This window comes from Maylandia zebra, linkage group LG17, assembly GCF_041146795.1.
Source record: "Maylandia zebra isolate NMK-2024a linkage group LG17, Mzebra_GT3a, whole genome shotgun sequence".
Lineage (NCBI taxonomy): Eukaryota > Metazoa > Chordata > Actinopteri > Cichliformes > Cichlidae > Maylandia > Maylandia zebra.
The window spans coordinates 37,658,930-37,675,839 of record NC_135183.1 but is presented as its reverse complement, the minus strand read 5'-3'; the positions used below and the strand labels follow the sequence as shown (position 1 = coordinate 37,675,839).

The following is a 16,910-nucleotide window of genomic DNA, read 5'->3' as shown; positions in this document are numbered from 1 at the left end:
GCGAGTTTCTGTCTTCTCAGGAGGTCTTCGGTGCTCTGGCAATCAATCACATAAACAGAAGCGAAAAAAGATGCTTTAGTTTATTTCTCTATATGTGTGTTCATATAAGCTTTACAACAGTTTAATTTTGACTGATCACAGACTTCTCTAGTTAAGCTCTGTATAAACTAAATAGGTTTATCTGAACACACACAAGAAGCCAAAGTTAGAATTTCCAGTGATCTGCAAAAAAAAGTGGCTCCATCTGTAAATATTATGTTGCTGGGGCATGACTTTGAAGGGCATAGACCAAACCCATTGCCACACAAATAATTCAAATAATCAAAAAAGAAAAAAAACAAAACAAGGAAAAATGTTTTTTCCCAGCACTTGAGCTCACATGCAGGTCCATGTGTGCTGCAGAACCACAGGCCTCATGAGGCTCAGAGACCTGCTGTCCTCCTCCCTAAAAACCAAAACAAACAGGAGCAAAGGAGTGTTGCTGCTGCTGGCTAGGATGTAGATGCCCATCATGGTGGAAGAAGCTGCTGCACCGCACCCCAGCTGCAGGCTGTAAACACATCAGCAGGCATGCATGCATGTGTGTGTGTGTGGGTGTGTGTGTGCTTATCCTCTGGTACACAGCATATGCCAGGCAGAGATTAGACTGTACTGGAGCTCTCTGTGGCTGAAGTTGTTTTTATTAGTGGTATCAGTTAAATCCCAAAAATGTTCTTTAGTCCAATTTCAGACAAACTGGCCTCTTAGCACACACTTGGTGTTTGCTTAGATTCAAATGAATGCGACTTATTATGGCACAAGATACTGATGCAGGCAAAGACTTAACTCACTTCAATTCACAACAGTCGCCTTAAGGTGCTTTATATTGCAAGGTAAAGAGCCTAAAACAATGTAGAGAAAAAAACAAAAATCAAACGACCTCTTTTAAGCAAGCACTCGTGACAGTGGGCGGGAAAAATTTACACTTAACAGGAGGAAACCTGCAGATCCAGCCTCATGGAGGCGCAACCAGCTGCTCCGACCGGTTCGGGGTGATTGGGGTAGGATGCAGAGCAGCCACTTGTTGTTTTCACACAGGCTAGAGTTGTTCTTTAGGCTCTTTTTAAACAGCTGTCCATACCATAACACTGCCTCCACCATGTTTGACTGACGATGTGGTCGCTTTTTCTCCCATCATTCTTTTACAAGTTAATCTTTTCAGAACAGTACAAGTTTTTTAATCTGGCCTTCTTGATCTATAGAACGTGGAGGTAGCTTCCAGAGCAACAAAACTTGGCATCTAAGACCTGCAATCTGTTTAAGGTTATCATAAGGTGATCGCTATGGCTGCAAAAAGAAGTAATGGCTTTCTGTCCGTAAACACTTTCCTGCTGGCTCGTTCACTTGTTTTGGGCCATACTGAAGTCTTTTTTTGTAAATTTTGGTTCCAAAAACTGAGGATTAGTTATGGTACGGAATCGACACATCGCCAGCTAATGAGTTTTCAATAATAAGCCGTTCGCCAGTTTCACCGTCTGATCCACAGTGTTTTCTATGTTGCAAAGATGGCAACGGGGAAATGTTCAACTTGATGCTCCAAAACAGGACCAGGACCAGAAACTATGGCTAAGTTCATGTTTTATACTGTCTATGAGTGTAACCAGTGGTTTGCACATCATCACTTGCTACCTCTTTGCGTGTGTTCTTGGCTTGAGAGCTATGGTGAAGCTGCTTCTCCCAATGTAAATAATTTAGAAGGGTAGATTTTTGATTTGGTTCCTCCAAAACAAGGGAACAGACCTGACCTCGCCCTGAAACAGCTTTTCAGTCAATTGTCCAATTATTTGTTAAGATTCTGAAAATGGGGGATTTGCATAAAAATATAAATCCTGAAAACTTCATCTAATAATTTTGTAAAACCTCTTGAAATACAGCATTTCAATTCCATATTAACTATCTGATTTAAGATCCACTGTAGTGGTATACAGAGGCAAAGCTACAAAAGCCTTAGTACAGCAAACTACGGACCAAAGTGTAAGATTTATTTAATGATTTCTTTGCGTAATACAAGAAACAGAAACTTGGAGTGAAACAACACCCAGCAAGGAAGAGAGCACCCAAAGGCAGTTGTAGGTTTAAATTCATCTATTTTATTTCTTATTAATTTAAAGCTTTTTTTTGCATATCATTATAGGGCTGTTTCTTTTGTGGGCTTGCCACACATTGCAACAACTTTCTCAAAAAAGCCTCATCAATCATTGAAAAGTCGTGGAACAATCTGTCAGTGATAATGACTAAAACAAGAGAGGTTTTTATGTCGTCCTTTGTAAGCACAATCTAAACTGATTAAAAAAAATCCACATTTGATGACAAAAAATTGAAAGCAAATCAAAAGCTTTATTTAAAAGAGCCTCTAAGAACGCCTATAACAAACTGAGGACACCCAAACTAGTCGTCTTTTCCACTCATTTTCTTTGTTTTTCACAGCTGTTTGGGATCTCTCTGTTCTGCACAGAACCACTTCCCAAGCTAAAGAACCCTTTAAAGCTCCCCCTTTTTTGTGTGTACCCAGCTTCTTGGCTAGGATTTGGCAGCGAGGTCGGGTGTGGCACGGTGTTTTGGCCAGTTGAGTCATTACCACAGGGGACTGAATGCAGGCCTGGTAAAAGACCGCCAGGCCCCACTTCAAACGGCGTGCGGTGGCAAGCTAAAGCGGGATCCACCCTGCTGATTTATTAGGATACAGAGTCATCTAACAGAAGACTGGATCTGCTGTAGTTCTTTCACCACTGGAACACAGAGGTGTTGTCCTGTACTTTTACTAAGCAGCAAAGGTTTGTGTTTTCTGGACAATATCGGGCTGCATGGCAAATGTTTACAGAGAAAAAGTGAAATGTGCTCGTTGAAAATGATGGTGCAGTTGAAGTTCAGGGCTGGCCAGAGGGTCATCCATTTCTGGGAAAACAACTTTAGCTTCAAGATCGCAACATGTGTGCTGTTCTCTTTTGCTAGCTTGAAGGCACAATATCTGAAATATCTCTGTCAACAGATCAAGTCACTCCCGATGGCTGAATCTGTAATATAATGATATTTTCTTACAATTAGGCCAACAATGTTCTAATCATTATTAGGCATAACATTAGCCCTTTAAGTTTTGTGTTGTTTCTGTGGACCAGTAGAAAAATATTACATTTGACATTGTAATTTAAAAAACTTTTTTTGTACTGATAATCTCAAAGACTTAGAAAGTTTTGTTGTTTTTCTTGCCTTAAGGCATCGTAGACCTACCTTTTATGTAAAGTCTGTTGAATTTACACGTGCTAAATTAAATAAAGTTTCTTTATAGTATTATGTGCCTGCTATTGTGTAGGCTCCCCATGTGCTGGGACTTCAGCAAGTGTCCTTTGGGGACGCGCAACCAAAATCTGACGGCGGGTCTTCTGGGCCCTGTGGGTTGTGGGATGGGAAGCCTCATGGATGCGCAGCTGCGCTGGGATCTGGCATTCATTGAGTGTTTGGTCGTTGTTGTGTTACTCAAGCCACACTTTTGTGGTGTGGTGAGGCTCCTGCCACTAGGGAGTGCCGTTGCTATGGGACGTGTTTTGATTGGTCTGCAACAATCTTCACAGTCTTGCACAAAGAGATGGACTAACTGACACTGACTACACCAGCACAGCCATTCTACTTCATGTCATGTGGCTGACACATCCTGTCAGATCAGCTGTGTATATAAAATACTTTCTGTCATGTCATTTTGTCAAACGCTGTGGTGCACTGTGTCATGTTACATAACAATACTGCACCCCTATTATCTATACATTTCCCAGTGAAGTGACACAAGCTGGAGTTTGCCTCATGTTGATACCAGCTGCAGTAATGTGTTAATGAAGTGCTTCTGAGTAGCTCATTACTGTGCATTAGGGTGAGGTGTTACGGCTGCTGTCTTTGTTCTGACACCAAAAAACAGAAAGAAAGAAAACAGTTTCTGACTGTGACGGCCGACAGCTCTTCAACGTCGCACTTAATTAAATTCCATCTAGGGTTGGAGTAAAGGAGGAGGAAGTAATGCTTGTCAGGAAACATTGCTACTTGACTGTGTCGTGGGTTTCTCTGTCGTAGCAGCCTAGTACTGAGACTACACGCCCCCGGGGAGCTGATAGATACTTCCTGGGATAGTTTGAGGTCTTTTTTGCTTTCTCACAACCGCTCTCTCCCAGCACACAGATAGTCACCAGAGTGATGTCATGTTCTGATCCTAAGTTTGGGCATTTCAGATGTCCAGACTGGCTCATTTCCTCAGACTTGAAGGCATAGGAAGCTGCTCTAAAAACAAAACTGATTGCACACAACTATTTGTCTCTTGCTTTGCCCCTGGGAATAATTGTTAAAGGAAAATGTGCATTTCTGGGTAAGGTATTTACGATTTTAGATAAACAGATATTTTTTAAAAAGGACAGAAATCAAATTAAAAAAGAGAAATAAATAAACTGACAACCTTGATTAGAATCAATAAGCATTACAACAAATTATTGGAGTGGAACAAAAGTAAGACATACAGAAAGTGTGAGTTCCAGGGAAGCTCATCATAGTAACATATATGTGCAAGTTATTCCTTCTGTTGGGGCTGTGAGACCTGTGAGGCTGCTGGAGATGGCGTGTGTGCGTAACTATTAAATGATTTTCTTTATTTAATAGCGATAAATAAAGTGAGTTGACCCATAAAGCCCCATAACACATATTCCAAATAAATGAATTATATTTCTCATGTCATTATTGGAAAAAAAAAGTACGTAAGAATGTTATGTGAATGACCAACAATAATTTATCCAACTAATCTAACAGACAATGATAGCAACATAGATGTGTTGCTATGCTAACCTTTGCCATGTCAGATTGTATTTTCCATCCCTGGCTGTTCCAGTCTGCATGCATGATACTGTCTGCAGGGTGCAGGCATGATACGACCCCCAGGTTGCTCTCTGATGCATCTATTGGCATGTGAATGTTAAATAGTATAAATCTTAAATAGGATAAAGTGCTTGAGTGCACTTCAAAAACCCAGATGATCAAGGTGAGTCTCATGAATCTGAACAAGTAAAGATATGTTCTGAAATTTTCAGACAGGACCTGAACACATGAGGCACCTGCATTCAGACAATTACACACTAAGCGATGTATATTTATGAGTTCCACCTTCTTTTTTTGGCCCCTCTTAAATGACCTAAAAGCCCCACAGACTGCACCTTTAAACCATGCTTATGTGTAACATATGTTAAATGCTGTATATAGAGATACTGAACAGTGAACCTCTAGTGGCCCCAGTGGAAACCCCGTCCCAGGCACTGTTACTGCCACGCTCATCACATTGAAAGCCCAAACCTCCAACCAAACTGGTTGCGTCAAGTCACGCCATGACAGTTTTATTTGTCTACAAACTGCAAGCTACACTTCCACTGCCAAACTTTACCAGCAGACTCAAACAAACAGACTGGATTAGAAGATGAAGTGAGTCAACCGCTGACTCCTGATGTTGTTTTCATTCAGCTGCCCATGTTTGGTCTGCAGACTAATCGTTCTTTCAAGGCTGTGAAGATCATGTGCCAGCAAGTGTGGTTACACCCTTCCCGATTGACTTTCACCCATGATATGAAAAGTATTATCAGCAGGGAAAGAGAATGAATCCAAGGTAACGCTTACACAAACTGCTTTAGCCCTGTGATGCTGCTGAGAAGCGATCTAACTGCTGGTTAACCGTTATGTTTGCAAATGTCCTGAAACATGATGACAGATCTTATTTATCTAAAATACACTATAATGCAATGAAAGAGCAAGTTTCAGCCCCTGTTTCCTGAAACTCTCCTTGGAGCTGTAGATGAAAACACACTGACCTCGATAATGTAGTCGTTCCCGTCTTTTCCATGCACGGCCTTCACAGCGCAGATGTCTAGGCCCCCAAACATCTCAGCGCAGGAGTCTATCCACATACGATATCTGAAGCACAGGGACGCAAACAGCTGACTGTTTAAAACCCAATAATCACTACAGATATCATTAAAGGAAGAATGGACTTAACAGCTATAAATGTCAGTAAAGGCTTCCAAGACTTTTGGACAATGAGATAATCAGATTCATGCTTAAAAGTAGTGCCAGTGTATTCAATTGAACACAGATGTCTGAATGATTCAGTGTACTTAACAGATCTGCATTTTTCCAAGAGAATCTCTGAACCAGCTCACCTGTCAGTCATTGCGATCTGTTCCAACATGGCAGAACCTGTGTTGGCCTTCCAGTTACCAGAAATGGATGTTCTCCTGAAGGGGGGGCACCAGGAAATGAATTCATATTTCTGCAAAAAACAAGCTAAAATGCTCCAGCAACAGTTAATCGCTCCCAACTTTTGCTTTTCCCTCTCAAGGGGGAAGCTATCATCAGTTCATCAAGGATGGCCATTTTAATCCACACCTAGATAATGTTTGTGTGAAAGCCAATCAAAGACACGGTTTAATGGTGAGGGCAGGGAAAAAAATACGATGAGATAAGCCTTGGCTACTTTGCCCCCCCTCTCCGATTTCGGTTGAGCAATTGTTCAGATACAGTCTTGAAAGCTAAAAGGTTGAGCACAAATTCTTTGTTGTAATATGCTTGGCTGACAGGAATGTCTATGGCTTCCAGATGGGTGGAGCTGGGGCACGAGGCCATGAAAATCAAGGCATTAATGCTGAAAACTGCCTGGAATCCAAGAAAAGTACTACTTTAACATATAATTTGCCATTATTGGTGAAACTGTTTATTTTCCAGATGATGCTTTATAAGAGTTCATTTCCCACTGGCTCCACATGCCTTGCTACCATTAACCTACTAAAACGCTTAAAATGTTTGCTTTCAAATTCACCTGCAATGCCACCAACAGCCACCAGAAGTTGGTTGCAGCAAGCCAATAAAAAACACCTTACATGTAAGCTTTGTAGTTGCTGCCGATCTTCTGGATCCTGATATCGTACTTGGACTGGATGTACGGCTCGGTGGTGGCGTACGTCCCTGCCAGAGCCACCACGCTGGTGATGTCCTGGAAGTCCTGTTGGTTTTCGACTTTAATCTGCAGGAGAGACGCCACTTGTTAGCGGGCAGCTAATTACAAAGGACGCTGCTGAAACTGGCAGCGGCTGCTTTAAAATCCCACAGGAATTTCACACTTGTACACAAGCTGGATAATGAGGGGTCCACGTATGGAAACATTGCCGGGGGCGGCTTTGAAACTACATCACCTCTTTCCCAGTTATTAAACAGTAGACTGCAGACGCAGACTAAGAGGGAAATGATGCAATGGGAGCCTATCGACACACAACATGTTTATATCATATAATTCAAAGCAATTTTTCAATTTCACCGTGAGATTATTAGGTAACAATGAGGTGTGACAGCGTAAAATACAGAGGAAACAAATATTTTCCTCCAGTGACAATTACCACTGAGGGCCATTTGTAGGAAACTAAGGCTCTCATATATTTTTAGAAGACTTACTCTGATGTTTCTTGTTGAGTGGTATTATTATTGTAATTTATGTTGATACAAAGATTAATGAGGTGTGCTTCCAATGGGAAACTGGGCATCCTAAGAGACAGTCACATCAATCGCCAACGTTATTGTGCGGCTACGAGTTTTCTTGTCTCAGGCACCAAACGAGTCAGTGCAGAGCATCCACTCACTCATCACCATCCCTCTCACTAGCACCATCACGGAGGAAGCAATGGGAACATTGCGCTTCCGTCATGATAAAACACAAACCAGATAAAGAAAACAGGAGGTTGATGTTTCCTCGGGGGTTTCGTCTTCTGTTTTTCTGTTCTTCAAATAGCACATCTAAAGGCAACCATTTTCCATACTGAAATGGTATGTACCATAAACAAAGTCTGTTTCTGTGTTTACACTGGGGCACTAAGTTTTCTGCAAATGGTAATATATAGAACACTTTAGATGATTCTGTGGACTAAACAGTTGCATATCCATTAGTCAAGAAGTCCCTTTATATACATCGACAGGGTTACCTCAATTTATGGTCAATTTTAGTTTAAAAAAAAAAAACAGCCAACACAGTCATACATAGTGTCGAAATGGTTCAGTTTGTTGCTATGGCACTGATGGGTTAGCCCACACTCCTATTTCTTTGTAATGTGCTTCAAAGAGAGATAAAAGAGGTTATGGAAAGGCAAGGCACAAGACACTTGTGTCTACATGCAACAATTTGTGAGGTCTTAAGCAACAGTTTAATTGTGTGTTTATAAGAGTTTTACTTTAATGCCCTTTCAAATCCCCCAAACTAGTAAAAACTAAGGACAAGTTGTCTGGGTGGAACAAAGGAATCCCAAGGAGATTTTGTTTTGTTTTCAAATGATGCAACCCACCTTCAGAAAATGAACACAAAAAAACGTCAATAGGAAAAGAAATAAGGAAAATCCGAAAAGAGTGACACCAATGACACCAGAACAATAAAAGTAAATTTTAATTTTTTAAAGACGGGTGGGCAGCTTTGATGGTGAATGTGGTCACATAAACAGTGTTGTCACTTTGATGGGTAATTACATAATGAGCGTGCTTGTCAAAACCCACATATGTCGCTGACGCTAAATCAGTGACTTTCTAAAATGAGCTTACAAGGCAGACTATGAAATAGCTTCAAATAAGCCAACAGATTTAAAAAAACATGACTGTATTTTCTTACAAAATATCCTTGGGATCCATATCAGATTTTAGAAAACAGCAACACAACTAATGCCTAGTTTGAAACACTTCTACCGCTTGCTGGTCATTAAGGAAATTATGGATTTTAACTGTGTGATGTTAGCTTCTCTGTTAGCTTTAAGCACATTTTATTCCAAGACCTTCGCTAAAATACACGTACAGGATGCTTGTGCTTGTTATTAGTGGGTGTACTGTATTAAAAGAATGAACATCTTTAAGACTAGACATGGTTGAGTTAAACTGTGTTTATAGTCATGAATAGCTAATTAGAAAAGACGAAGAAGTAACCAAAATCTTGTTTATCTATTGTTTTCGGTGTTAAAAATGTCTATTCCCTGAGTGGTTGGGGGTTCTTGGAGGTTGCTTGCTGTTGCTAGGTGAAACTGGTCACAAAGCGAGTGCTGCACCAAAAAACTTTTTTTTTAAACCACTTTGGTCACTAGCAGACCGCTGTAGTCGCCTGTAGTTTGCAAGGAAGACACAGACATGTCTGCAAACGTTTGCTAACTGACTAACTTGCCAAACTTGTGAAGCTGTGACACAAACTGGAAACAAAGAACATTCTCCTTCAAAGTTGGTCTCCATTCCGGTTTGCGGTGTTGTAGCTAGAAACTGTCTCCCGACCAATTTCACCTCGCGACTGTCATAAACTAGGGCTGTCAACGTTTATGCATTAACGCTCATGAATCCGTTGTCACGATTAACATTGTTAATGCAATTAACCCATCTGGAGCACAGAATGGACAAAGTTTGTACAAACTGCCCGAAATGCCCTGACAGTGACATTTCAGGGATTTTGAGTCAGTCTGCGCTCCAGATGGGTTAATTTCAATAAAAATGTTAACTGCGTTGCTCATGACGATGGATTAATGCGCATTAATGCGTTAACATTGACAGCCCCATCATAAACCGTTTTTCACGTGACCCGTCAGCATCATATGTTCATAATGCCAGACAAGTTAATATCACATGGTTAGCTGTCACGTCACTGTAAAACCTGAAAAGACACCTTACCGATTAAGATCCAATACAGACATTTTTTAACAGAAAGTAACTCTTCTTCCTCTCTCAAGCAAAACATTGAATCCATCTTTTGCTCATTTCTTTAGTTTTCCACCATAGTGGTAGCTTATAGCGCCTACTGCTAGCTAGTGTTAGCAAACTTTAGACATTGACTTGTAAGTTTTACTTCATATGTGACATGCTATGTGTTAGCATGTCACATATGTTGTGCTGTGTTATGTAAACACAGCACAACCAAATTACATAAAAAACCCAATCAAATGCAGTAACATTATACTAACTGTGTCTGCTCAGATTAACATTCGCTGTCATTAGAATCCAGTCAAACCAGGGCAAGTGAGGCTTCATAGGAAAACCTAGAGAATGTGCTTTGTAGGTGTGGTGGAATTAAGGCACGACGGGACCACAGAGCCATGTTTTGAGCCATCTTTATTTAACATTTGCATCACACCACCACAACCGCACACCAACCACTGAGTCCCCGTGTTTTGACACGGCGGGCGTGATTGCGGATGCCGTGCAGGTGCGTCCGCGCGGCACCGCAGACCACGCCCCACCACACAAGGTAATAAATTCAGTGCTTCGTATATAAAGGAAAATATGCATAGTATGTGTGTGTTGTTTTTTTTTTTTTTAAAGAATTCACTAAATAGCTTGTATTTTATTTACTAAGCTTTCTCCTGGTTTGTGTTAGAGTTTCCCTAAATTGCTAAAACACCAAATTCCACTCTTTGCCATGAGAACCAACATGCTGAACGTACTGAACGTACATTCTTTTAGGACATAATTTGCAGATATTATTTTACCCTTTTTCCAATACTTTAGATACACTCACATTCATTCAGTTCTCACTGTGACGTACTTGTGTTGCGCAAGGGTAAGCACAGGTGGCAGATTTCAGTGCTTACACATAACAATGAACCATTTTTCACACTTGCTAATGAAGTGATCAGACGAGTGTATGCCACGTCAGGGCGCACAGGCACCATGGTGAGTTGAAGACCGATACCACAAAACAGATAGTAACAAGCTGAGATGCACAAGAGGAAATGTGTGGGGGGGAGTTGGTGGATGAGGAAGATGGAAAGGCGGCAGAAGGCAAGAAGAGGAAGACCAACAGTGCATTTCAGATAAAATACAAGCAGCTGTGAAAGATCATGTCCTTGGTAAACAGGACAACCCAACATAAAGAAACTTCGTGCTCACGACACTCAGATTGAAAAACTGGGTTTTGTGTTCACAGATTTCAGAACTGCAACTGTGAAAAACTGTAAAAACACTAAAGGCGCATGTCATCAAATAATACAGTCAGTGTTTCTTATAGAAACACGAAAAGACCAGAAGCTAAAATAACAAAATCCACTGACTACAGCAATGTGACTGAAAGAGTACGTCATGGTAGCAAAAGCAGAAGCTGACCACAAGGAACTGGTCCAGTTGTGAGCGGTAGGCACACAAACCTGTCCAGAGACTTACGCAATTCCTCTGAGTCAACAAACAAACTGCAATGATGCAGACAGAAACAGAAGGTAAGCCGGAAAAGGTGAAGCACTGGCACAGAAATGAAGAGCTGTGCCTGGTGGTGAAACTGGTGGTTAGTGTCCAGATAACATGACATACCACCTCCATTACAGAGGCCTGCTGCTCTAATAGCGTAATGGGAAAGCTGAGTAGAAAGGCTCACTCTCTACTGCTGTTTGTCAAATGAAAAAGGCAAAGTGTGTAATTATATTTTAATATGTAAACTGTAATCAGATAAACATATACAAACACTGCTATTAGTTACAGGTAACAATACCACAGTAATATCAACATGACTTGTCCTTAGCTGATGTCATTAATGTGTGTTTCATTAATGGAGACAGCCTATGACAACCCAACAAAACAAAATATGGCAATATTACTTTGAGCTGTAGATTTTCTATTGTTAGCTAATGAACAAAATCGCCATTAAATTCCAGTAAATGTCTGAAATCAGTTACCGAAAGGTCATAAGGTGAACAACCTCAGCAATTATATATTATACAGCATATGCATAATATGTTTGAGAAACTAGCAAAAAAAGAAACAAAATAGCAGCAAAATGTGTAAATGTTGACCTACAGTAAGCTATAAAGGCTTTCCATTTACGGGTTTAAGAGTCCCAACCATAAACTGTACATAAAAGATGGATGTCACCGACATGATGTCACCACTCGTTTCTCATTTCACTTTCTAAAGCCTTAAATTGAACTTTTGGTTGCCGCTATGTTGCTTTCGTGGAGGCAGACTTGGCCATATTTGAATAAGAAAGTTAAGTGGTCAGTTTTCAACTAATGCTAGCAAGGCTTGGCAAAATGCATTAATAAACTGTATGTATGCAACAGAGCAACACACACACATACAGCGGTATTTGCTCTTTAACTAATAAAACATGAGAATTTCTCTTAGAATAAGTGGTTGTGAGGTCCAGTTCACTAACTCTAAATTAGCAGAGGTGATGCCTAGCAGTGATCAGCTGTCAGTTAAAGCTGTAATGTCCATTAGCTAAAATCTTGCCACTACCTCAGCCATTTTTTTATACATCTGGATGTAATTAGGTATTTTAACAAGGGACTCGCTTTCAGAGCCCTCAGGTGGGCATTCAGTGAACTGCAATTTTCTAGCACTCAGCCTAAGAGGTTACGACTTAGATTAGAATAGATTAGATAAAACTTTATTATTCCTCGGGTGGGTTCCTCCGGGAAATTCGGTGTAGAGTACTACTTGTAATGTGGTTAAGTTCTACTTTAGTATTATTTATAATCAATATATGAGACTTACTGGCACATTCAATTTCTTTGCTCCACCTTGAAGGGTTTTTCTCTCAAAAGCAAATAAAATTGTAGTGACCTAAATATTCATTCTCTGAGTTCTGTGAGGTCTGTGGGGCAAAGCAAGATCTTAGTCTGAAAGGACTTTCCAAGTTCCCCATGAGGCTCATGGGAAATTCTATAGCATGTCTGGCTTCTGAACAGGAAACCAAGCCCACAGACGAGGGAAAAAGACATAAAGAAAGTGTCGCTCCTTGTATATTTAAATACGGGAGAAAGGGGAGAGGCTAAATGTGTGAATTATGTCATTGTGTCAAGAGTGTGACTCCATGTCTTGAAATAAATAAATCACATACGCAAAATATCCACAGTTCATTTCTCATTATGTATTTAACAGAGATGATTAGCATCAGTCCAGTTATTTCTATGCAGCAATCACGGTAAATGGTTGGAAACTGTTAGTCAGGCTATTGTGTAACAAAGCACTAAAACTGTTTGTCCACCAGGTTAACACTTAGATATCAACTTAGTTTGACCCCAGGAACACATTACTGACTTTACAACTTTACTGTAAGAGCAATTTGGCTACTGTGGCCGATTTGAACCCTTACAGAGATGTCTGCAAAAACTAGAACAGACAGCAGTTTAGGCTTCAGACCTCCTGTCTGAACCTCAGACCAACCGAAGCTGTCCAGATAGTATCATGTTTAATTTGCATATATGGAATAAAGACAACTTATATGTGTGTGTGTGTGTGTGTGTGTGTGTGTGTGTGTGTGTGTGTGTGTGTGTGTGTGTGTGTGTGAGAGAGAGAGAGTCTGACCTGATAAAAGAGAAAATCTGAGCTATGAGCAGCTTGTGTGTAAAATTTTAAAAAAAGACATGGATATTATATTTAATTTAAATTTCATCTCATAGGCGATTTTAGACCCTTTTAAAAACAGCGTATTTTAGTATTATTTTCTTCAAATGGTATATTTTCCTAACTTGTCTATTTTAACAACAGTACAGGTTTAACTCCAGTGTTGTTGATGTCATGATGTTACAGTGCGCTCACACAGAGGCCTTCGCTGCTGCTGCAGCAGAAAGAAGATGAAGAGGTAATTTAATAACACAAATCAGTGATGCAGATTTAAAACACACTTTAACTGAAATATAGCAAAAGTTCAAACTGTTTGGATAATGTGGGGACTGATTGCTGTAACATATAAAGTGTCAGCTTGTTTATATTTGTTGTCTAAATATAGTCAAAAATGTTAGCTGATGTAGCCTAGCTTATCAGCTGATTTTAACCTCCTGATCCGCTTGTCTGCTGGGATAACACGAGCCGAGGAGCTGATGTACTTTATTAAGTTTGTTAAAAAATATCTTATTTTCCTCTTCAGGTTGAAATGGGCTTTGGTTTTTGTTCCAGATCCAGGTGACAGCAGGTCAAAATGATTTTGATGTCTGGGAGCAGCCAGAATTTAATTTTGATAGTGCTTTAAACAGATACGGACCAGTTTACATCTTTTATTTGCTCATTTGGGTGACTGCATGAAGCCTGACAGAGGAGGATGGAGAGGGAAAAGAAGGGAGAGCCTTGCCTCAGGTTTCATAACTAAAGGCTCCGCCCTAAAACGGGTGGATTAGATTGAAATCTCTGATTATTCCCTCTGAATTATTCTTAGACACAAATATAGGTCATCCAACTAATTAGGTTTCTTTTGTAAAGGGTTGATAACATTAGTAAACAGCATTATTCAAATCGTAAAGGAGACTCACCTTTCCCATGCCGGCGTGGGCGTGGCCCATCTTCACAACCACAGGGAAGGATGGACTTGTGAGCTGTAAAAAAACAAAACAGTGGGGTTTCACAACAACCGTATAATTCAAAATGATCAATACAGTGTCAACGATGCATATATGATAATATCATAGTGTGTAACTGTTCTTTCTGTCTGCCTCTGCATCTCGTTTGCGTCTGACCACCAAGCTCTCAGGACTCAACAAAGACAGAAGTCATTTGTTACCATTACTGCTATAATTGTTTCATAGATACTACAATAACATAGTTATTGTACATTATTTTGACCACAATAATTTGATGTGTGATATAATGTGATGTGAAAATCAGATATCATCACGCTACGGATCTTTTCGCAGCTCTCGCTTCACTTACTGCGGCACAACAAACCATGTGAGAAGATTTTGTCTGCTTATTGCAGAAGAAAAAAGGTAAATCCAGGGTGAACGTCTGTGGTGTTCAAACAATACCTGACTACGGGAAGGCGTTTACTGCAGCTCACACTTCAAACTGATTCATCTAGCACTTTAAAACAACAGAACTGAGCAGTGCTGCACATTAAAATGACAGAAGTACGACTGAAGCCATCTCCTGCAAAGGGTCTTGGTGTGATTGTTTTGCACCCGAGTGCAATTACCGTGTTTCGATCTGCACATATGACCCGAAAAAAAAGCTGCGACCCATAGTAAGACCACACCTGGATCCCCTTCAGTTCGCTTATCAGCCTCGTCTCGGAACAGAGGACGCCATCATCTACCTGCTCAATCGTGTCTACACCCATCTGGACCAGCCAGCGAGCACTGTGAGGGTCATGTTTTTTGACTTTTCCAGTGCTTTCAACACCATCAGGCCGACCCTCCTGGGTGATAAGTTAGCAGCGATGCAGGTGGATGCTTCTCTGGTGTCCTGGATTGTTGATTACCTGACAGGAAGACCACAATATGTACGTCTCCCACAGTGTGTGTCTGACAACACAGGGGCACCACAGGGGACTGTCCTCTCCCCCTTCCTCTTCACCCTCTACACCACAGACTTCAGCCACTGCACAGAGACCTGCCATCTTCAGAAGTTTTCTGATGACTCTGCGGTGGTTGGATGCATCAGCAGGGATGATGAGACAGAGTACCGGGCTGTGGTCGACTCCTTTGTCACGTGGTGTGAGCAGAATCATCTGCAGCTCAACGTGGCAAAGACCAAGGAACTGATCGTGGACTTCAGGAAGACCAGGAAACACTTGACCCCTGTTTCAATTCAGGGGGTCAGTGTTGACATTGTGGAGGACTATAAATACCTTGGAGTACACATTGACAATAAACTGGACTGGGCTAAAAACACCACAGCACTTTACAGGAAGGGCCAGAGTCGTCTCTATTTTTTGAGGCGACTGAGGTCCTTCAACATCTGCCAGAAAATGCTGAGGATTTTCTATGAGTCTGTTGTGGCCAGTGCGATCCTCTATGCTGTTGCATGCTGGGGGAGCAGGCTGAGGGTCGCAGATGCCAACAGACTTAATAAACTGATCCGTAAGGCCAGCAATGTTGTGGGGATGGAGCTGGACTCCCTCAAGGTGGTGTCGGAGAGGCGGATGCTGTCCAAGATAAAGACAATGTTGGATAACACCTCCCACCCACTCCATGACATGTTGGTCAGTCACAGGAGCTCGTTCAGTGAGAGACTGAGATTACCGAAAAGCACCACTGAACGACACAGGAAATCATTCCTGCCTGTGGCCATCTCCCTGTACAACGCATCCACTTAACACACTGTTTGCTGCTACAGCTACACATGTTTCTTTTCCAAATATTTATTTATGAGTGACTTATGTATGTATGTATGTATGTATATATATGTATATATTGTACTATTCTTAGTTAGTGTATTGTCTGTCTTGTCTTAATGTTGGTTTAAAATGGAGCACTGTAACAAAAAATAATTTCCCCCAGGGATCAATAAAGTATTCTGATTCTGATTCTGATTCTGAAAAGAAATGTAAAAATGTATCCGCTTTTGATTTACGGCCTGAAAATGGTCTAAAAAGCACAGCAGTGAAAACATCCAAGGACTTGGATGTTACGCCAGTGATAAAGTCAAAGGTCAAATACATATTTTCTTTTTCAGTAGTCTGCTTAATGTTCCATGACCTTTTACACAGTCACTGTAACATAACAATCACATACTGTATCATCACCAAATACAGCTGCTATGCTTCTGGCAGCAGCATTTATGATTTATGAGAAAAATATTTAGCTCTTTAACATCTGAAATGTATTCTTGTCTAGTTCTACGGATCTACTGAGTGTCATTATTGAAATCTGTCAACACAAACAACAACTCTGACATATATTTTCTTGCTTTTTTATGTAAATTCCTGATATAATATATAAGAGTAAGATCGGGGAGTGTCCAAAAGGCTTGAAAAAGAACAGAACTGCACTTTGAACTCTCCCTTTTTATATATACAGTAAGACAGACGTGTGGTAAACGCCACACTGAGACACAACTCAAAGCAGACAGCTATTTCCATTGCAACTGTCTTGGATGTATACATCCAGTGTCCAGATCCGTCTTGTAAAATAACGCCCTGGCTCCTA

The 16,910-nt window shown here is 40.7% G+C and overlaps 1 protein-coding gene across 2 annotated transcripts in view; it reads right to left on the bottom strand.

The window, feature by feature from the left end:
• The window catches only part of syn3 (synapsin III), a 136,755-nt gene that overhangs the window by 10,787 nt on the left and 109,058 nt on the right, over positions 1-16,910 (bottom strand). For both annotated transcript variants that reach the window (XM_076875720.1, XM_024805808.2), the window contains exons 7-10: positions 14,298-14,360; positions 6,933-7,075; positions 6,216-6,290; positions 5,868-5,970 (exon numbers count right to left, since the gene is read on the bottom strand). In XM_076875720.1, coding sequence (XP_076731835.1) covers positions 5,868-5,970; positions 6,216-6,290; positions 6,933-7,075; positions 14,298-14,360 — 384 coding nt within the window. The remainder of the gene's footprint in view (positions 1-5,867; positions 5,971-6,215; positions 6,291-6,932; positions 7,076-14,297; positions 14,361-16,910) is intronic.